The sequence below is a fragment of the Odocoileus virginianus genome, chromosome 5, assembly GCF_023699985.2.
Source record: "Odocoileus virginianus isolate 20LAN1187 ecotype Illinois chromosome 5, Ovbor_1.2, whole genome shotgun sequence".
Taxonomy (NCBI): domain Eukaryota; kingdom Metazoa; phylum Chordata; class Mammalia; order Artiodactyla; family Cervidae; genus Odocoileus; species Odocoileus virginianus.
The window spans coordinates 56,202,061-56,225,416 of record NC_069678.1 but is presented as its reverse complement, the minus strand read 5'-3'; the positions used below and the strand labels follow the sequence as shown (position 1 = coordinate 56,225,416).

The window sequence follows — 23,356 nt, the reverse complement described above, 5'->3', positions numbered from 1 at the left end:
ATAATGAAAAGTTTAAATTGTGATCCAAATTGTTAACTAAGCAGTTACACATGCCTTTATTTCTCTAGTTTATATTAAGAGAAGAGCCAAACAAAAAGAAAAGTGAAATAAAACAAAGAAAGTCTCTGATCTGTATATTTTAACTAGATGTCAGTATTTAAAACAGCCTTGCTCAGACTTACAAGCCTATGGAATCTTCTAGAGGAATTTATGCATTATGAGTATTGTGTATGGAGGCAATGTGATAATATGATCTGGCATATCTTAGAAACTTACTTTTTTTTCCAGACTCATTATGACATCAACCCATTTCAATATTGACATTGTCACCTCAACTGTTTCATTTTGCAATAATATAAAATTCTCATATCATTACATGGTCTACGTATATAAAATAATTAGAATTTCTTTTTCATATCATCCTTATCATAATTTATCACACACCTAACATTTTGTTTACTGCATTTACCAGACTTGCAAGATTCTGATAAAGACATGGAACAGGAAAGGTCCAGAAAGAGGAAAAGCGTAAGAGACATGCAGGAAAAAGGAAAAACACTATTTTTCATCAATAAAGAATATGATCCTGACAATTAGGTTGTCATAAAGGCAGAATACTTCTGCTCTTAATATCTGTTTGCATGAGAGTCAATGCTTCAGAAAGAAAGGATGTTCCATTAAGAAATTTAAGTGATGGTCCTGGAATTGACAGGAGTTTAGAGATGGAGATCTGGGAAAATGAAAAAGTTAGTATGCTCCCTGTTTTCAAAGATGTTTCCATGGGCAGAGTCTGAGCTGTAGGGAGAGAAGGGGTTTTTGAGAAAAAGACAAAGATAGCAGCACAGGTAGAGTTACAAAGAGAGAGAAGATACACAGGAGACTTTAGAATAATCTGTTGTATTCAATAAAAACAGTAAAAAACATTATTATCCAGAACATACTTTAAAAACTCTCACAAGCCATTAAGAAATTGACACATAACTCAGGTGAAATTGTCAATTTTATTGCCGGACATCATGGAAGAAAACTTAAGTATCAATAAGATTTGGAAAGATTCTCAACCTCATATCTTGATCAGGAAAATGTAAAACAAATTAGCAATAAGATACCATTTCATACCTACAAGAATGTGAAAAATTAAAATATCACAAATATCAGTACAGACACACATGAGGGAAATCTTCATAGATGCGATCATAGAAGAAGCATGTGCCCATTAATCCAGCACTTTCACCCCTAGGTATCTATCTTAGAGAAACTCATGCAGATGTGCACAAGTAAACATGTATACAGATGATTTTTTTTTTACAGTGAAATGAAATAATTTTCCCTTGGCAAGGGACTGACAAATTATGTTTTCTTCAAACTATAGTATACACTACAGCAGTTAAAAGTAACAGTTTAGAGCTTCATGTTTCAACATGGATAAATATCGAGAAATACAACTTTGAGAAAAGAAAACCAAGTAGCAAGTCATACATACAATATGAAAACAGATATGTAGATATTGTAAACTCACAGAAAAATATACATATTTAATGGATGCATATACATGTAGTAAAAGTACAAAGCATGCATAGTACTAGGACATAGCAACTTCTGGATGGGGTTACCTTTGGAAATGGGTATAGGAGAGAAAATGGAATGGGTTGGGATGTGGGGTGTTATTGTAGTATTTTCTTTCTTTAGCAAAAAGAAAGTTGAAGAACTTCCAATAATGTGATCTTGACAGCAAGATTGGTTTTTAACCTCCCAAATATTCCTCCTGAAAAATAAATGAATCAATTAGGATAGAAAATGAGAAACCCGTTGACAGTATCAAAATAAAACTAGAAGGTAAGACATTTCCATAAACTTCAGAGTATGAATACAAATGATAAATCACCTACAGCAGTAGAACAATAACACGATCAAAGTTCAGTGTCAGGAATAGTGAGAAATGAATGGGGACAACTTGGTACCCCACAAACTCCAGGTTGAAATAATTTGTCAATAAATATCCACTTCTGAGGAAAGAGAACACTGTGTATTTTGGGTAGAAACCTGGAAGCAGATCTGAGAATGAGCAGTGAAATGGAAAAACCCCAGGGTTTGCAATTTGCAAATGAATCTAAACAATGGCATGCAACAATGGTGCAACTCTCTCTGAACACGCCTGTGTGTCTACCCACACTTACTGTACTCTTTTTTTTCTCCCAATAAACCCTTGTTTCACTACTTTCTGTCTCTATATGGAAATTAATTTCTACACAGCTGACAGGCCAGCGTCTTGCCCCTGGCCACCGCCCCTGGTGATCTTGTGGTTAGGATTCAGCACTCTTCCCTGCCGCTGCCCAACCTCAGTCTCTGGCAGGCATCGAAATCCTGCTTCAATTCACTGCAGGCTGAGACCAGCTGAGGTGAAAACCAATAAACACGTTTTGGAGGCAGTTTGTACACTTGACTTTGGACTAGGTATGAGATGATACTAAAGAAATAGTGCCAATTTTATTATGAATGAGAATAATATTGTGATTTTGTTAGAAAGTGCCCATAAATTTTAGAACCATACTGAGTCATGTAGGGGTAAAATTATGCTGTGTGATATTTGCTGTAAAATGCACCAAGAAGAAAAAAGAAAAGCTGTTTATTAAATGGGTCAAGTTGGTGGCTCAGACAGTAAAGAATTTGGCTGCAATGCAGAAGACCCTGATTTGATCCCTGGGTCAGGAAAATCTCCTGGAGAAGGGAATGGCTACCCACTTCAGTATTCTTGTCTAGTGAATCCCATAGACAGGGTCACAAAGAGTTGGACACGATTAATTAACACTTTCACTTTCATACAAAGCCACAGTCATCAAAACAGTGTGGTACTGGCATAAAAACAGGCATATTAAATTAATGGGATAGAATAGAGAACCCAGAAACATACCCTTGCACATATGGTCAAATAATCTTCAACAAAAATGACAAGGTGACACAATGAGAGAAAAAACAGTTTTTTCAACAAATGATGTTGAGAAAACGGAATATCTACCTGTAAAAGAATTAGTTCAGACCTTTACCTTACAGTATTTACCAAAAAGTAACTCAATATGGATTAGAGTTCTAACTGTAAGACCTGAAACCATAAAATTACTAGAAGAAAACACAGGGGAAAAGCTTCATGACATTGGATTTGGCAATGATTTCTTGGTAGGACACCAAGAACATAGGAACAAAGTTAGACAAATGAAACTATATCAAATTTAAAAACATCTGTACATCAAAGAAATAGCCAACAGAGTGAAAGGCAACCTTTAGGTGGGAGAAAATATTTGCAAGTCATATATATGACAAGGAGTTACAGCCAGTATGTATAAAGAACTCTAACAATGACGACAACAGCAACAAAATTAAAAAATGGGCAAAAGACTTGAATGGACATTGCTTCAAAAAAAGACATACAGATGGCTCACAAGTACATGAAAAAATACTTTCACATGACTAATCATTAGGAAAATGAAAACTTCAATAAAATATTTACCTCCTCCATTAAGATGGCCACTATAGCAAAAAATAGCAAATGTTGAAGATCCTAGAAGCTTTGTACACTGTTAATGGGAATGTAAAGTGATGCAGCCACTTTGGAAAACAGTATGGAGGATCCTCAAAAAAATAAAAAATAATTACCATATGATCCAACAGTTCCACTTCTGCACATACATTCACAAGAATTGAAAACTCAATTTCAAAGAGAATTTGCACACTCGTGTTCACTGCAGCAATGCTTATAACAGCTAAGAAACAGAAGTAACCCAGATGTCCATCAGCCAATGAATATATAAAGAAACTGTGAGAATACATACATTGAACTGTTATTCATGAAGGAAATTCTGTCATGCGCTACAACATGGATGAAACTTCAGGACATCATGCTAACTGAAATTAGCCAGATATAAAAAAACAAATGCTGTATAGTTCCACCTACATGTAGCATTTATAATAGACAGACTCATAGAAACAGAAAGTTGAATTGTGGTTTCCAGAGGTTGGGGGAAGGAAAAAAGGAATTGTTCAAAGAGCATAGAGTTTCAGTTCTACCAGATGAAAAACTTCTAGAGATTCATTGTATAACAGTAGGAATATGGCTAACATTACAAAATTGTGTACTTAAGAATGGTTGTGATGGTAAATTTTATGTTATTTTTCGGTCCCCCCTCCCACCTCCCTCTCCACCTGATCCCTCTGGGTCTTCCCAGTGCACCAGGCCCGAGCACTTGTCTCATGCACCCAACCTGGGCTGGAGATCTGTTTCACCCTAACCACAATTTTAAAAAGTAAATAAAAAACAGATTCAATGAATATGACAAAATTTTGGTAATTGCTTTATGACTGATATCTCTTGTGGTCCAACTGAGGCATGTATGCTCGACTGTGTCTGACTCTTTGTGACCCCATGGACTCTATCTAGGTAGCCCACCAGGCTCCTCTGTCCATGGAGTTTTCCAGGCAACAATACTGGAGTGGGTTGCCATTTTCTTCTCCAGGGCATCTTCCAGATCCAGGGATTGAACTGGTGTCTCTTGCATCTCTTTCCTTGACAGGTGGGTTCTTTACCAGCTGAGCCACCAGGGAAACCAGATGTATCTTGTACTAGTCTCTAATCTTATATATATATGTATAATTTTTAGTAATTATTTTAGAAAAAATTGAAAAACTATAGAAAATGTTAACACATTCACTCAGTGCAAGGAGTAATTGGGTGTTTTTGTATGTCTGGAATATTTCATAATCGAAAAAAGTAATAGATATAGAAAATTGGCAACATTAGACCTTAAGTTCATCCAGTTTGTACCTATGGATCTCAATTTCAAATTAGTGTAAGAAAGAGAATCCTATACTAGTTAAATCAATTGTGCCTGTAGAGAAGATCACATAGTTCGAAAAGGACTTCATGGGGAAGATAGGGTCAAATCCAAGGGAGTGATCTGTACTTTGTAGAAACCCTGAAAATATATCCTATATATATGGATGGATTTTCCCTGTAGGTAAGAAAATTAGACACAGTTAAGGCATAAGGCCTGGATGTATTTGTCTGTCACAGTTAGATGCCAGTAATAGATCCTGAGACTCCTGTGCTAGTTCTTTTTCACTTTGCTGAAAAAGAAAAAAGGTGCTTTCAGAATTCCAAGGTATTTACTGCTATACTCTGATAGCTGAGAGTAATGTTTGAGTTTTCCTTTTTTTTTCTTCGGGGAATGCTAAAAAGGTGTCAGCTATAGTCATGACCCAGTCAAAATGATCCATGAGCTTTTTTAGAATCTTTTTTTTAAATTTATTTTTAATTGAAGGATAATTGCTTTAAAGTGTGTTGATTTCTGCCAAACAACAACATGAATCAGCCCTAAATGTACATATATTCCCTCCCTCATCAACCTCCCTCCCACCCCTCCCCCAGCCCTCTCCTCTTTGTTGTTGAGCTCCCTGTGTTATACAGAAAATTCCCACTAGCTATCTGTTTTACATATGATAATATATATTTTTCAATGCTACTCTCTCAATTTGTCTCACCCTCTCCTTCCCCCATTGTGTCCACAAGTCTGGACCTATGAGCTTTTACACAGGTTAATTATTGAAGACATAAAAGAGAAGACATTGATAATAACATTAGCATCAAAACAGGATTGCATTCTCCAAATCAAACAGGCCATAAATAACTATTTAAAAAAAGACAAGAAAACTTCAATTAGTTACTCAGGAAATCTGTTCTGATTTTACACCTACTCTAGTGTGTGTGTTTTATGTTTTTTCACAGGAGATGTTTCTGAATATGGTCTATTAAAAAAATGTTTGAAGCTATTATTTGTTGTTTATTTTGAAATGAAGATTTACAAAAGTTGCAAAACCAGGAAATTTACATTAATACAATGTTGTGTATAGGTCTGTTATTTTATTATATGTGTAGTTTCCTGTAGCCACAACTACAGTCAAGATATAGAATTTTTCCATAAGCACAAAGATTTACTGATATTGAAATCAAATATAGAACTCGTGACTCTGTGTAAGTCCTTTTATTTTATTTTTTAATTCCTTCCTCTACAGGCATTGAGAGTCACATAATAGAATATTGTATTTTTTGTTTCAACTGTTTAAACAAAATTTAGAATGCTTAAGAGGAGAAGGCAGCTCTTTTGTGTTTACAGACAGTTGTTGTCTCTTCTTATGTTCTACAATTTCTTCTTCATAATTTCCTTTCTAATTCAAAGACTTCTTTTAATCATTTTAGCTTATGTTCTGCTGTTGACAAATTCTCTCAGGGGTTTCATTCATCTGAATATGTGTTTTTCCTCAACATTCATTAAGAAGAATATACAGGATTTACTTGTGGAAGCCAGATACAGCATTTGGGGTTGATGTTTCTTTTCTTTCACTGTCTGAAAATCTAACATTTCTTCCTCACTTCCATGGGGATGAGAAATCCATTATCTTTCAAAGTGGTCTTTGACTTGGTAGGTAAAGTGTCATTTCTCTCTTGTTGTTTTCTCTGTTTTTCATTTTCTAGAGTTGTCCTCTCCATTCCACTTCTGAGACATCCACTGAGCTTTTTACTTCAATTATTTTTTGTTTTTAAAATTTCTACTTGGCTCTTCTTTATATTTTCCATTTCTGAGCTGATGCTTTCCATTTTTTCATTTGTTTCAAGTGTATTTATAGTTGCTCATTGAGACATTTTCATAATGGCTCCTTCAAAATCCTTGTGACATAATTTCTACATCTGGGTCATATTAGTGCTGGCATTTGTTGAATGTCTTTACTCACTCAAATCGAGATTTTTCTGGTTCTGAGGATAATGTGTGATTTTTTTATTCTAATCCTGGACATTTGGGGTGTTATGTTGTGAGACTCTAGGTCACATCTAAATCTCTTTTATCTGCCCTCCCTGATACTGTGTCATTGAGGGGGATACTTCCTCACTACTGCCAGAGGGGATAAAGGTCCAGGTCCCCACATACCTCAGGGCTGCCTCGTTACTGCTGAACAGAGGTGAGATTTCAGGGTCCCCACTCAGTCTCCGTGACAGTTTCCTCACTGGGTATGGAAGGGGTGCCACTGCTTCCCACTTGACTTTCCCTTGGTTTTGACCTCCACTGACACTACAGGAAGGAAGCTATCCTAGCGCTGGCTGGTAGTTAAAGTTCCCCACTCAGCCTTCTCCAGTATCACTTCATTGCTGCCAGATGGGAATCCCTCGGTGGTCTCCACTGACGCTGTAGGGAGAGGCTTCTGACTGGAGTGAGGATGAGAGCCCCGCTTCTCTACCGGGCTCCCACTACCACCCTGGTAGTGCCTTATTACATCCTGGCAAGGGTGGAAGCCTAGGCTCCCATCTCAGCTTTTGCTGATAGTAATGGAACTCTGACGGGGACAACAGAAGACAAGATGGTTGGATGGCATCATCGACTCAGGACATGAATTCAAGCAAACTCTAGGAAATAGTGAGGGACAAGAAAGCCTGGCGTGCTGCAATCCATGGGGTTGCAAAGAATCTGACATAACTTTAGTTACTGAATAATGGAACTAGAGCTTCATTTTGTTCCATGATGTATTTCTGTGTTAGGGTAGTTATTGTCTAAAAAAAGTTTTCTTTTTTCATGCTGTCCCTTTCTTTGTCCTTTGCTAGAGAGAATGGGCTTTCTTTTTTTTTTTTTTTTTCCTTTCAAACCAATTCTTACTGACTTTTCTGGGTTATGGCTTCTCTAGCATCACCCAATGAGGATATACAAGTCAAAAAGAAAACTCAGGGAATTTGCTACATGATCTTTTGAGGGTTTCAAGGTCATAGCTGGTCTTTCCTTTTCTCACTGCCTTCACAATGTTCTGATATTTGTTTTACATATAATGTCTAGGACTTTTACTTGCACTTAGTAGAAGAAATTATATCTACTTCATTTAGTCTGTAACCAGACAGTGAGATTTTAGAACTTTATAAAGTCTAACTTAGTTCAGACAATTTTTAATTTGATTAAACAACTTTTGTTAATTTTTAAAAATCATATAGTTGTAGCAAAAATGAGTTACAGTGGAGCAACCACCTCATCCCAATTCTTAACAGCTAGTATAATAAATTTAGCACAGAGTAGGTAAGATTAGTAACCTGGGAAGTCATCTTTCAAAGAAGGACATGATTTTCTTTGGAAACCAATAACAATAGGGCTTAAGTGTGGCCCAGATAATGTATTAACATAGCTAAAGAAAAATATATGTGACCTGATTATTAATGTGAAAACTTGAAAGAGGAAGTCCTCCAAACCCACATGTAATACTTTTCATTTCAACAACACAAAGTGAGAAAATGCCCTGTGCAGGGAAGTGGATTTTCCAATACTTTATCCTTAGACATTCTGTCTTCAGACAGAAAAATATAAGCATTGACCTGGCGTAATTTGACTAACTCCTTCCTTTTGTTCTGGTTCCACAAAAAGAGGTGACTGTACATATCTGTTGGACTTCATGTTAACTTCTTATAGAAAGAGAATAAGCCGCAGAGAAGATTCAACTTTCTGATAACTGCAGCAACTCTTTCTTTAAGAAAGAAACTGGCCTTGTCACCAGTTTCTCATGAGTTTGGTCTGTGTGAGTCAGCTCCTCATTTCCATACCTTCAGAGTGGAGGAGCAGATAAAGGAAAGAGGGACCCAGAGCAACTTACTGTCTTCCTGGGAGAGCCAGATGGCTTCCCTAAGCAATATCTCTAACCTCCTCAATTATTCCAATTGTTATTTACATGCTTCAAAAACAAGTACTTAGAAACTATACTTTTTAACATGACCATATTAATGCCTAATTGGCATTTAGCTACAGTGATCTAAGCACCATAAAGAAAAAAATATTCTTAAGGATTCATATCCCAAACAGTAAATGTTTCCTGAAGGTAATCTGATGATCTGATACCAGAAATTCTTCCATTCAAGAAATATTTATAGATTGTCTTGTACTGTCCAGGTTCTTAAGATACGTCAGGAAAGGGACTCCTGTCCTGTGAAACTTACATTCCAGAGAGTGGAGACAAGACAGAAATAAGACATGTAAGTCATACAGATGTTTGTAACACATGCCATGGGAAAAAAACGTAATTCAGGGTGAAGGGGATCAAGAGTGTGGGAGTGGAAGGGAAGGGTGTAATGGAGAGGAGGATGGTACAATTGAGGAGATGAGATCCTACACAAATTTAAAGGAGATAAATATCTGCATGTAACAAGGACATCTGACAACAAAGAATTGAAAAAGGGAGCGAGAGATGGAGAAGATGCAATCAGAGAGGTAAAGAGAACACACATAAGAATGTGGAGACTATAGAAGAATGTTGGGTCTTATACTGACTGACATAAGAAGCCAAAGAGGATATTCATTAATGTAACCTTTTTCTTTGATGTAACTTCAAATTGATAGCAACAAGAAGAGTTAAGGAAATAACTTTTACTTATATTAATCGGTTGTTTATATTTTCTCCCATTGACGCCTATCATTCTCTCTCTCTCCCCTTCTCTTTTTCTCTTTGTTTCTGTCTTTCCCTTTAAATAGATGATTTTTTTCCCTAAATCATTTGACAGTAAATTGAAGAAACTGATAACTATATACTCCTGAATAGTTCAGTGAATATATTCTCAGAAAAGGGACATTCTCTTATATAACCATGGAACAGTTAATAAAATTAGGAAAATTGATATTGATAAGCACTGTTACTAACTCTACCATCCATATTTGAATTTTGTCAATTTTCTGAGTAATATCCTTTATAATTATACTTTCCCCTCTGATACAGCCCTGGAATCATTTTTTTCTTTAAGAACTCTTAAGTTCTTTTTAATGCAAAATGTAAATAGTAATCAAGCTCTAGGTATTAGGTGTGCTCATGCTAATGCTGTGTGATAACTTATAGACAATCTCAGTGAACACATCTTATATATGTACATGTATATGTGCACATATACACATATATGCCTATCTATATTAGTCATTTGTAGATTTATCCAGCGAGAACAGTAGATATTAAAATCCATGAGTTTATAGTAATACTTTCCACCTCAATCCAATACTAATGTCCCTTCTTTCCATGTTTGTAACTCCCCCTTAAAACACTGCTCCATTACCTTTATTTACTCATCTATGTAAGCAGGATTTAACATTGCTAATCCATACCATTTCAAAAAGCAAATCTGTTAACCAGAGTTCAATATTTGTCTACAGTTTTATAAAGGTAAATTACATGCAAATAAATGCATAACAATTTTGTACAATTTGATGATTTTTTGACAAATGCATATACTTATTTAACCTGTAACTCCTCTAATTCTGCTAGCCTGTCAGGGGAAAGAAGTCAAGGTTATATGCAAGGAGATGATAATAAAGGCTGTTCAGAAAATTTTATTGAGGCAAGGAGGGAAGTAAGAACCTTGGTTGTGGGGAAAGATATTGTAAAGGATATAGAATCAGTGACTTTGAGTCTCATATAGGGTTTAAGGAAGGGCTTCCTCTGGTGGCTCAGCATAAAGAATCCTTCAAAGCAGGAGCCACAGGAGATTCAGGTTTGATCCCTGGGTCAGGAAGATCCCCTGGAAGAGGACATGGCAACCCACTCCAGCATTCTTGCCTGGAGAATCCTGTGGACAGAGGCACCTGGCAGGCTACAGTCCATAGAATCGCAGAGTCGGGCATGACTGAATGATTTAACATGCACGCATGCATGCATGGGGTTGAAGGATAGTATAGGACATTTTCGTATGGACTGTCATATCTGTGTATCAGCATATTTACTGACACAATAGATGCTCACTGTCAAAATATGAAAATATATTGAGAGTTTATTATATTTTGAATAATCATAAAGGTTTCTTTCTCTTGGGAAATGCTTTCTTTCTTGAGACCGCTCATAGATTGATGTATGCACTTTTAAATTGCTTCTCACATCTGCTAAATCTAAAAGTGAAAAATAAAAGAAAGAATATAAAACTTGTTCATTTGCTTAGTTGTGTCTGACTGTGACCCCATGGACTGTAGCATGCCAGGCTTCCCTGTCTTTCACCAACTCCCAGAGCTTGCTCAAACTCATGTCCATAAAGTTGGTGATGCCATCCAACCATCTCATCCTCTGTCAAACCCTTCTCCTCCTGCCCTCAATCTTTCCCAACATCAGGGTCTTTTCCAATGAGTCAACTCTTTGCATCAGGTGGCCAAAGTATTGGAGTTTCAGCTTTAGCATCTGTCCTTCCAATGAATATTCAGGACTGATTTCCTTTAGGATGGAGTGGTTGGATCTCCTTGCAGCCCAAGGGACTCTCAGGAGTCTTCTCCAACAACACAGTTTAAAAGCATCAATTCTTCAGTGCTCAGCTTTCTTTATAGTCCAACTCTCACATCCATACATGACTACTGGAAAAACCATAGCTTTGACTAGAAGGACATTTGTCAGCAAAGTAATGTCTTTGATTTTTAATATGCTGTCTAGGTTGGTCATAGCTTTTCTTCCAAGGAGCAAGTGTTTTTTAATTTCATGACTGCAGTCACCATCTGTAGTGATTTTGGAGTCCCCCAAATAAAGTCTATCACTGTTTCCATTGTTTCCCCATCTATTTGCCATGAATTGATGGGACTGGATGCTATGATCTTAGTTTTCTGAATGTTGTGAAGTGAAGTGAAGTGAAGTTGCTCAGTCATGTCCTACTCTTTGCGAGGCCATGGACAGTAGCCTACCAGGCTCCCCAGTCCATGGACATCTTCCAGGCAAGAGTACGGGAGTGGGTTGCCATTTCCTCCTCCAGGGGATCTTCCCGATCCAGGGATTGAACCCGGGTCTCCCACATTGCAGGCAGACGCTTTACTGTCTGAGCCACCAGCAAAACCCCTCTGAATGTTGAGTTTTAAGCCAACTTTTTCACTCTGCTCTTTCTATTTAGTTTAGATGGCTGTTCAGCAACTCTCCTAGACAGATGCCTTTTAACTTTACAATTTTAATGGAGAAAGGTATCACCTCTTAAAGAGAAACTTTTGGTCCTGAAAATCAACTTAAAAATTGTAAGGTCCTTTTTAAAACCTTTGTATTCTGAAGCAGTTTTAGTAAGTTAAAAAAAATATAGTGTGAAAAGTAACTATGCTTTCTACTGCCTTGCTAAAAAGTTGACAGTATTGGTTTTTCTATCTTCTAATTTAAAAATATGTGAAAAAAGATAAGTCATGATCCTTTTATAGAGCCAATAGATTCAATTCTAAACTTTCCACATAGGTTATTCTCAGTCTTCAGCTAACAGGAAATATTTGTTTTGCTGCAACTTTAATATAACCTAAAATATGTAAATATTCATAGTCTTTGTTTATGTAATTTATATTGCCCATACGAAAATGCCTTTGCAAGTAATCCATGACCAAAGCTGCTATAAGTGGAAGTAAATGGGTGCTCATAACACACAAATTCAGTTGTTGTTATTGCTTTATTAAAAATTAAATTTCATATTTTCACTACAATATGCTTGGATCAAAGATAGCTATCAAAATCCACAGACAGGGCAAGAACAGTTGGTGTGTTTTCTCAGCAGACTTTGAACTCCATGATCCTAGATAGTTCACTGAATCTCTTTGTGGTTCACATTTCAGTTGTTAAAATGGTGTGGGAGAGGGATTGAGTGGGAAACTCAGTCCCTACTGAGTTTAGGGATTTTATTAATTGCAGACTTTTTTCTTTTATTTTTTCTATTTTGTTTTTGGTGCAACGTGGCTTTTGGTCATTGTTCTTTAGTATTACCTCCAGAAAGACTGTAGAAAAAGAGAACAACAGTGAGATAAATGCAGAACTTTTAAACTTGATCTCTTAAATTTATCAGTAATAATGATTGAGATGCAAAATGAAAAAAAGGTTTAAAATTACCACTTTTTTTCAAAGAAAAACATACTCTAAAGATTCTTCTCTCTAGGTGTAATTCTTCTGTTATTAACAAATACATTCAAATCTGAATTTTAGAAAGAAAGGAGTTGAACATAGTGAAAGAGGCTGTGGAGTTAGGAAGAAAACCAGTGACTCCAGTGACATTTCTTTTTCTTTCACCTCAAATTTCTTATCTGTAAACTGGGGACAACAGAAGCTATCCTGAAAAGATTATAATGAGAATTAGAATGAAGATGTAAAGTATTTAATATTACTGGTGATAAAAAAGTGACACTAAACATCCTTACAATTATGTCTTAGAATGAGAGAGCCAGTGTCTGATCTCTGACTACCTGAGCAGATTTTGTCAGCTTTTGCTTCATCAGCAGTAAAACTTTGTAGTATTAATAGAAGAGAAAGTTAATGAATTTACCTTTATTACAAAATGCAAGAGAAAGAAATGAATGTTTACCAAAGTTCTACTGAAGTTTTGAAATTATCAGTTTGTTTTTCATATTTGAATAGAGATGCTTAGGTTTTGGCTCAGTTGGTAAAGAATCCAACTGCAACATGGGGTACCTGGTTTTGATGCCTGGGTTGAGAAGATCCCCGGGAGAAGGGCATGGCAACCCACTCCAGTATTCTTGCCTGGAGAATCCCCAAGGACAGAGGAGCCTGGTGGGCTGCAGTCCATGGGGTCGCAAAGAGTCAGATACAACTGAGTGACTAAGCACAGTACAGCTTAGGTTGAAATTGTAATAAATTGCTAGATGTCAAACATACACAGACCACGAATCTTCATGTTTTCCTCCATTGCTTTCTCACTTTGCTAATAAGGGTAACCTCCTGAGTTGGCCAGAGGCTGAGCTGAGAGCTAGGTGAAGATCATCTTTGCTGCCTCTCACTGTTCTTGGCCAGCCCCACGATGCCTACTGGGTAGGCGCTCCTAGTTTCATGCTGAATTTCATTCTTTTGCTCGTAGCTTCCATAAATACTTCTTAGTAAAAGAAAGGAGTTAAATAATTAAGTTTGAGCATTTAAAGACTGCATCACAGTACCTAATAACACCCTTTAGCAACTTTTTGCCATATGATCATAAATATAGTTGCTTTTTTGTGATAAATATTGTAGAGATCTATCTGTTTATTCCCATATTCTATCCAGTAATTTTAATGTACCTAGTCTGCTATATTTTTATTAGTTCTTTCTTCTTCAGGTTATTTTTCATGGCTGTACTGCAAATGGTACTGGTGCAGTACTTGGTACTATATTTGCTCTGTATTATCAGGTGTTCACAGTATCTGGCAATCAGCAAGAAATAGATCACATTTTACAGGATGGGAGAAAATAGTTTTTGTTGTTCAGTTTCTAAGTCATATCCAACTCTTTACAGCCTCATGGCCTGCAGCATGCCAGGCTCCTCTGTCTCCGGGAGTTTGTTCCAATTCATATCCATTGAGATGATGATGCTGTCTAACCATCTCATCCTTTGCCACCCCCACGTCCTTTTGCCTTCAATCTTCCCCAGCATCAGAGTCTTTTCCAGTGAGTTGACTCTTGGCATCAGGTAGCCAAAGTATTGGAGCTTCAGCTTCAGCATCAGTCCTTTCAGTGTTTATTAAGGGCTGATTTCCTTTAGGATTGATTGGTTTGATCTCATTGCAGTCCAAGGGACTCTCAAGAGTCTTCTCCAGCACCACAATTTGAAAGCATCAGTTCTTTGGCACTCAACTTTCTTTATAGTCCAACTCTCACATCCATACATGACTACTGGAAAAACCATAGATTTGAGTATGTGGACTTTTGTTGACAAAATGATGTCTCTGCTTTCTAGTATGCTGTCTAGGTTGGTCATAACTTTTCTTCCAAGGAGCAAGCATCTTTTCATTTTGTGGTTGTAGTCACTGTCCAAAGTGATTTTGGAGCCCAAGAAAATAAAATCTGTCACTGCTTCCACTTTTCCCCCTGATTTATTCGTCAGTGAACATATTTGTGTTACTAAGACCTTTGCATCCCTGCACAATTTGCAACTTTAGAGAGTCATAAGAAATACAGAAGAAGATTGTGCACAACTCTATGAAACCACCATTATCACTATTATTCTCATTTCATACATGAGGAAGCTGAGGCTTAGCCAAGCTGAAATTGACAAGATTTCAGGTTAGTTTTGTAAGTGTCAGTATAAGGGATTGAATCTGTATCTGTGACTTTCAGAGCTCTAATGACACCATAGTAAACTGTAAAGAATTTCAATTTGATTTTTTTTTTTTAAGAAAAAACAGAGCAGAGGAACAGGAAGAAAAATTAAAAGAAAACAAAACAAAACCTAAGATTTCCCTGGTGGCAGAGTGAATGAGAATCTGCCTGACAATGCAGGGTCTGCCAGTTCAATCCCTGGTCTGGGAAGATCCCACATGCCATGGAGCAACTAAGCCTGCAAACCACAACTACTGAAGACTGCATGCCCTAGAACCCGCATGCTGCAGCTATTGAAGCCTGTGTGCCTAGAGCCCGTGCTCCGCCGCAAGAGAAGCCACCACATTGAGAGGCCTGGGCTCTGCTCACCACAACTGGAGAAAGCAACAAAGACCCAGCACTTACAAACAAAATCTAGACCATTAATTTTACATGAATTCAGGAAAGGACATTGGTTCATAGACTAAGAGAAGATGGGAATGTACAGATTATTTAGTCCTCATTTTCTCGATGAAGAAACTGAAGTCATGCAGGTATGTCGATTGCCCCAAACCGCGGAATCTCTTAAAACTACAATTCCATGCTTTTTTCCAAGATAGATTTGTGACTAATTGAGAATAATCTATATCTAAATTGCCAGATCAGAACTTTTTAATACTGTACATCATGAAGTTAGCCAAAACTGGATGAACCTGGTATTGTTGTGACACAGAGAAATGGAGAAAAAATAGGATGATTCAAACATTAAACCTGGCTATATGGAGGCTTTAAGGTGTATCAGGTACTGTTGGGTCCTGTGGTCACAGTCTTTTAGGGAACAGAGATATATCTACCAGTAAGGATAATATAGTACAATAAGTGCAATATGAATGGCAAATCACAAAATGCTGTGAGCACTTGGAGTGGGGAGGAATTAATTCAGCCTGAGAGATTTCTGTTGATCCGTGCTTCACAGAAGTGATGATATTTGAGTTTGACCGGCACCTGTGGCTGGAGGCTATTCCATTCAGAAAGAACAGCAAAGGTATCAGATATCATACATACAGTGAAGTGTGTTAAAGGAATAGCAAGGAATTCAACCAGGCTCTGAATATTTATGCAACTGCCTCAGAGATGTATTTTGAAGTGTTCTTGGCTTATGAAAACTGCAGAATCATTTTGTTCAAAAAACTATTTACTTATTTCAAATCTTGTTCAATTAAAAAATCCTTTAGAATACATTTCTACTCCTCTGGTAACAGCATCACCAGGCCCACCAATGGCATGCTTATTTGAGTAATTATCATAAGCTATCCATGTTGACCGGGCTTCCCAGGGTGGCACAGTGGTGAAGAATATGCCTGCCATTGTAGGAGACGTAAGAGATATGGCTTCAGTCCCTGGGTTGGGAAGACCCTCTGGAGTAGGAAATGCCAATCCACTCTACTATTCTTGCCTGGAAAATTCCATGGACAGAGGAGCCTGGGGTCTACAGTCTATGAAGCTGCAAAGAGTCAGACACAACTGAGCAACTAAGCACATACATGTTAACAACCTGTGAATAACCAGCCTTTTATAGCTTTGGCCATAGTTTGGCTATATGTGTTTGAAAAAACTGTGTGGACTTTGCCAGACTATTTGTTTCTCAGTTGCGGATAGAATTCAGTTAAAAGGTAACTAATGCAAATAGCACTGACTAATGCACTGACTAATGAACTAATGCAATAAGAATCTTTACAGTTCTATAAGCAAAAAAGTTTCCTCTTGTGGTATCTGCTGTTCATTTTATATTTATTGCTCTTAAAGCTTATTTTATTTCAAATATAAAGAAAAAGTTGTTCATTTCTTAACATTTTTTATACCTTATGGAATTCTTTCCCTAAGTTCAAATTTGCAATGAGCTTAGAGGGAATCTGTATCACAAGATTACATGTTTGTTTTCTTCATTCCTCTTAGCCCAGAATAGATTGAGTGTGGAGGTGGTGTGGGGAATGACATCATACTCAACTAGTATTTCCAGTATCTGTCACTTAATAGGTGCTTAACCAGTGAGAAATAGATGAAGGAGAATAAGTGAATGAAATTGGTGAAAGCCCCACTGATCTAAGAATCTAGATATTGGCCAGGGTGAGTTTGGTAAGAAGTAAAATTTAATCTTCTAAGAAAAGAGGTTATCTGAAATATTGGGGACTTTCATAAGCCAAGAATAGCCCCTGTTTTTACCTTTTCCTAAGTTTTTGAAGTGAGACACGTAAAACAGTTGGAGATTCTTTTGAAGTAAGTTGGATTACTGATAAGCTGTTTGGAGATCATGACTTAAATCTACAGTCAAATAAGTTTTTTGATACTTCATCCAGTGTTGGATAGACCCATCTCCCAGGTCATCAGCATAGCTGGGCACCTAGGGTCCTCCCATAGGTAAGTCTCCATACCATTTGGCAGACAGCAGATCAGATGTTATTAGTTCATTCTAGAAATGTGAATCATATACTTACTTATTATACGCTAGGCAATACAGATATGATATTAAGTAATCCCTGTGTTCACACTGTTGGACTAAAGAAAACAGATGATTTCCATACAGTGTAATGGTGAACTCCAGGTCACAAAAGGAACAGGGAGGAAGGTCCAGGAATGATGCTAATGAAATATCCAAGATGTAGCGTGAAGTAATAATGAAAGCTCTCCAGTTAAAAGGAGAATATTCTAGACAAGGAATGGAGTGTTTGAGGCATAAAAAACATTTTTTAATAATTGGAAGGTAAGATATAAAGGAAAGAAGGAAAATGAGGCAGGAGTGTTTAACAGAGGACAGATCATAAAGGACTTTGCTAGCAATTTTAGGTATTATTTATTGAACTTCCACTTAAAGGGAATGGTAGTTAATTGAATGACTTCCAGTTGGAGAATAATATGTATTAGGTTGACCCCTTTATAAAATGTACTAAAAAAAAAAAAAAAAGATGTCCAGAGGACCATTTGGGAGACTTGAACATCAGTAGAGGCAGGGAAGTCAGAAAGAAGCAGACAAATTTGAGAAGCATGTAAGGTGTAATATCAAGAGGAATTAATGGAAGCTTAGTTGAAGACAAGAGGAGTCAAACCCGGTGGCGGTGTTCTCTGGTATAAGTGGAAAGATGTGGGGCATAAGTGATACAGAAAAATGAACAAAGGAATGTAATCTGGGCTGGAGATAAAGATTTGAAGAATGTCAACAAGGTGCAAAGTTGATTTATGTGTTGACATTATAAAATATAAAGTGGAAAAAATACTGAAATGTTCCACTGAACGTTAACTCAAGATATAAAAACACTTTGAAAAACAGATTCTTTGGGGAATGGTTATTAGAAAAGAGTCAAGTATTCCCCTTGGGCAGTTATAAAGCATATCTATCTGCAAAGGTACACTTATTACCTAGTATGAGCTAGAGTTACATTTGATTGCCATGGATTTGTTTATTCGGAGGGTTTTTTCCCGCCTCAGTTATAGAGGAAACAAGTACTTTCCCACATTCATCTTTGCACAACATGTGATCTGGAATAGCTCAATATAATTAGCAACTTCAGAACATTGCCAGAATTGAAGCAGCAAAGTGTGACATCTCCTACAAATTAAGATGTATTGCCAACTATCCTCAGGGTGAATTGACTCTGCATTATTAGCTCCCCTTTTCTATACAAACTCTTTGTCTTATGACTATTTCTGATTGCATTTTTTTTTTTTTTGCATTGACCACTCAGATGATTAAGAATCTGCCTGCAGTGTGGGAGACTCGCATTCGATCCTTGGGTCAGGAAGATCCCCTGGAGAAGGGAATGGCAACCCACTGCAGTATTCTTGCCTGGAAAATTTCATGGAGAGAGAAGCCTGGCAGGCTACAGTCCATGGGGTTACAAAGAGTTGGACCTGACTGAGCGACTGACACTTTCACTTTCACACACCATCATTTGGATGTGTTCATTTCAGTGTCTCACATCCTAAAATGTGAGAAATCAGTGTCTTAAAGACTTGTGGCTCCAGCGGCTGTCATGGAAGCCAGCACATGACAGGCCCTCGGGTGAAGACCTGGATGGTTTGTGTCATCTGACCATCAAGGGAGCCACCACTAGAGGGCACTGGCAGTTCGGTCAGATTGGAGGTGCTGGAGGTGTTCCCACAGACACGGGTCAGGACTGTGAAAGCACCTGGACCCAAGCCTGGACTTCTGTATTTCACCCAGGCAGGAGGACAGAGAGTCGATGCTCTCATTAGCCCTTATTTCTGGCTCGATTTCTTTGCTCTGAATGTCTCACTGGCTGTCTGCCTAGTTTCTCTGACTTAGAAGGTTTCTCCCCTTACCTCCTCAGGTGTGTCTAAGAAACAGCTCTTTTCCAGTCACCTCTTCTTACCATGTTACAGAAGACGCTGCACAATTACCCAGACTGCCCTTGCTGTATGTCTGCCCCTGGCCCTGGTCCTTCACAACTCTGGAAGTGCCGAACCGCTTTGCTGGGCTGCTGACTCTCACACATCACATGCTGTGAGCTCAGAAGGTTCCTCTTATGCTAAACCCTTCTCCACCTCTCGGACCCCCAGTCCTCAGGCAAGTATCTTTTATAATCTACTCAATGAAGTTTTCTTACCATCAGGGAGATCTTGCTGTTCTTTCTTCTTTATGTTTTAAGAGTGTACCGTCAATGGGCATTATTACAGTCTTCATACTTGTCTTTCTCAGGTGTAATAGATTGTTTGAATACTGGGGCTTCCGAGGTAGCTCCGTGGTAAAGAATCTGCCTGCCAATTCAGGAGACGCAAGAGATGCAGGTTCAATCCCTGGGTTGAGAAGATTCCCCTGGAGTAGGAAAAGGCAACCTGCTCCAGTATTCTTGCCTGGAAAGTTCCATGGATAGAGGAGCCTGGCAGGCTACTGTCCATGGGGTCACAAAGAGCTGGACACAATTGAGTGATTGAGCACGTACTGAAAACCAAGATGAACAATAGGCAGCAGGCCTTCAAGACTAATTCCATTTGCTGTTTTGGGCCTCTAAAAAAAAGGACAAACTCCTAAGCAAAATATTATAAGGTTACTGTGCCGTGGATACACCATGCTATTTTATATGTTGGGCCTTTGCGTATGCTGCTCCCTCTGCCTGAAATGTATGTCCAGTAGGTCCCCTACAAATGAACGCGTTCTCTTCTCAGAGTGCATTTGTAAGTTTAATTGCTTGTACATGACTGAGCACCTGAGCACAGCCCAGCACAGCCAACGAAGTCAGTCTAGGTCCCCAACTAACACAATTGGCAGTATATTACTGTTCCGTAATAGGCTCCTAACACTTTTCACACAAATAATACAGAGAAACAAACAAAAAATAGACATTTTAAATCTTACAGTACTGTGCCTTGAAAAGTACAATAATACAGTACAACAACTGGCATACAGGGGCTGACATCGAATCAAAGGACAAGAAGAGCTACTGAGTGGAAGAGGCAGAAGGGGTGGGAGATGATAGAGCTGAAGAATCATCAGCAAGAGGAGACAGAGGGTCAGCTGCAATTTCCCTCACCCCTGACGTTAATGGCACAGCTTCCGATCGCTTGCTGGGATCAAACGTGCGATCACATCTTTGAAAGTTTGCAACTTGAAGATTGGTATGTGGGGAACTTTCTGTACTTGCAGTCACCACCCTTCACCGACTGGCCATTCTGTCCACCTAGTATCCCCCATCTCATTTCTCAACTCCTCTCCAATATCGCCTCCTTTGTGACACCCACCCTAGCTTTCATAGCCAAACCTTGCCTGTCTCTCTCAGTGTTCCCATTATGTTTTTGACTATTTCTACTGTATCACTTATAATTACTTCCTTCCTCTTTGTTTTCCTTTTGAGACTATGTGCTCCTTGATAATATGGTTTATTTCCTCCTATCTCCACAGCTTCAGCATTTAACGTATTGTCTGACACAGCCATGCACTTATTAAGTACTCAGTGAATGAACGACTGAATGCTTTGCTCCTTTATTCAGTGAATACTAGCTGCCAAAGATCTGTCCTTAGGGTTTAGATGGTTTAACTTTTTGTAGCTCAGTTCCCTGGAGTTGGGCACAAGGTAACAGATAAGTGGACTTTAGAAATCCCTAAGGGTGTCCACAGGGAAGTCTGTCTGTAGGTCACAGAATGCCAGCCCCTAAGATTGCACTCTGAATAATAGCTTCCATCCCCAGAGAAACAGGATTGTCCATTAGGCAGACTCCTCCTAAGAATGGTCTAGAGAAACATGAGGACTTCTAGAACAAGAACTGAAATTGGGAGTGAAAAAGTAAAGCCTTATTTTGCAAAATAGAATCATTGGAGGAAACTCATGTTTGAGCTTCTCTTTTCTGTAGAAGGCTAACCCTCACAAGTTCAGAAATCTTGAGTCACAGTTGCTTTGTAACCACACAGGAAGGCAAAAATACCAAGCCATACTTGGAGGTGGCTGGAGCCACAAGGTGGCTGGAGCCACAAATTGGCTCAGGTGGTGGGCAGGACTGAATGACCCTGTTAGAGGCTGGGGAAGGCTATGCTGTGGTTTTGAGATGGGGCTGATAGCAACAACTCTGTCCATCTCTGTGTCCTTGCTACTGGGTTTATAGCAAAGGCTCAGGAAATGTTTGCTGAATTGTTAAGTCAAGATTATTTTTTTTCTCCCGTCATGGACTACTGGGCAACTCATCTGAGACCAGTGATTAGTTACAAATGATTTGGGCAGGATAGAAGAGTGTAAGAATGAGGAGAGCCGAAGATCATGCTAAGATTTCTAATGAGAAATCTAATGCAAATACAAACCCCCTTGCCTCATAGCTGGAGGCGAATCTGACCTGAAATTAGCTCTGCTGTTAAATCCCTAGTAGGTTCATTCCATTTTTAAGGTGCTAGTTTAGCTTATCAAAATTAGTGGCCTCTCCCCTCCCACATTCCATTTGAGAAGTATTTCTGTCATATTAAGATACTTCTATCAAGATTACCAGCCTTCTTGTCAAAAATTTGTTATGGTTAGTCACCAGTCACCATAAATATCTTTAGCTTCAGATGTGATTGTGCTGAAGGAAGGGAGGACTAAAAGGGGATAAGGGTGGCAGTTGATTTTGTAAAAGCCATTGGTGAATTAAGTACTTTGGATATTTTTCTATTATTCTTCCTCGTGGATTGGAGGTATACTAAACATGTTGATCTGAGTGACTCCATGTTGGCAAGGTTGTGGGCGATGGTTGGTGTTTTTCTTGAGCATACTCTCATATTTTTTCTGCAAGGGGTAGTGGTAAATCTCTTGACGAACTATAAATAATTATTTTTATCAGGTAAATAATGTGCATAACCAATGATATTTCCCTCTTTGCAATGGTTGTATTTGTGCAATGGCTAGAAGCTTTGTGTATCACTCTCATAGATTTATTTTTCAAACTGAATGAAAGTAGCAACCATTATTGAACATTTATGTTCCAGGCGCTGAACTTTATTTTTATTTTTGAATTTTTAAAAATTGGAGTATAATTCCTTTCTACAATGGTGTGTTAGTTTCTGCTGTACAATTAAGTAAATCAGTTGTATGTGTACATGTATCACTTCCCTCTTAAACCTCCCTCCAACAACCCCCCAATCTCACCCTTCTGCATCATCACAGAGTACCAAGCTGAGCTCCCTGTTCTATGCAGCAGCTTCCCATCAGCTCTGTTTTACACATGACAGTGTATATATGTCAGTGCTACTCTCCCACTTCATCCCACCTTCCCTTTCTCCTTTCTCATGGCCATTCCCATTCTATGTCTGGGTCTCTATTCCTGCCCTGCAAATAGGTTCGTCTGACCATTTTTCTAGATTCCATTTCTCCAAAGAAGACATGGAGGTGGCCAGAGACACATAAAAACATGCTCAACATCATTAGTTATTAGAAAAATGCAAAACAAAACACTGGTCAGAATGGCCATCATCAAAAAATCTCCAAAAAATAAATGCCAAAGAGGGTGCGGAGAAAACGGAAACTTCTTGCACTGTTGGTGGGAATGTGAATTGGTATAGCCACAATGGAGAACAGCATGAAGATTCATTAAAAACCTAAAAATAGAACTATCATATGGATTAGCAATCCCATTACTGGCCATATACCCTGAGAAGACCATAATTCAAAAAGACACATGTGCACCAATGTTTATTGCAGGCACTGAGCTTTATATCCATTTAATCCTCACAATTTACAGTACCTTATGAATTAAGTTCTACTTTTATGTCATTTTTTTAAAATAAATGGCAAGAACAGAGACTTGGAGAAATTAAGGTGCCCAAGGATTA

The 23,356-nt window shown here is 38.1% G+C and overlaps 1 protein-coding gene across 2 annotated transcripts in view; it reads right to left on the bottom strand.

The window, feature by feature from the left end:
- Positions 1-982: 982 nt before the first annotated feature.
- Positions 983-23,356, bottom strand: part of PTGER3 (prostaglandin E receptor 3) — a 225,914-nt gene continuing 203,540 nt past the window's right edge. For both annotated transcript variants that reach the window (XM_020891712.2, XM_020891713.2), the window contains one exon: positions 983-1,765. Coding sequence is in view for 1 of the 2 variants with exons in the window: in XM_020891713.2 (XP_020747372.1) it covers positions 1,745-1,765 (21 nt within the window). In the remaining variant the exon portion in view is untranslated. The remainder of the gene's footprint in view (positions 1,766-23,356) is intronic.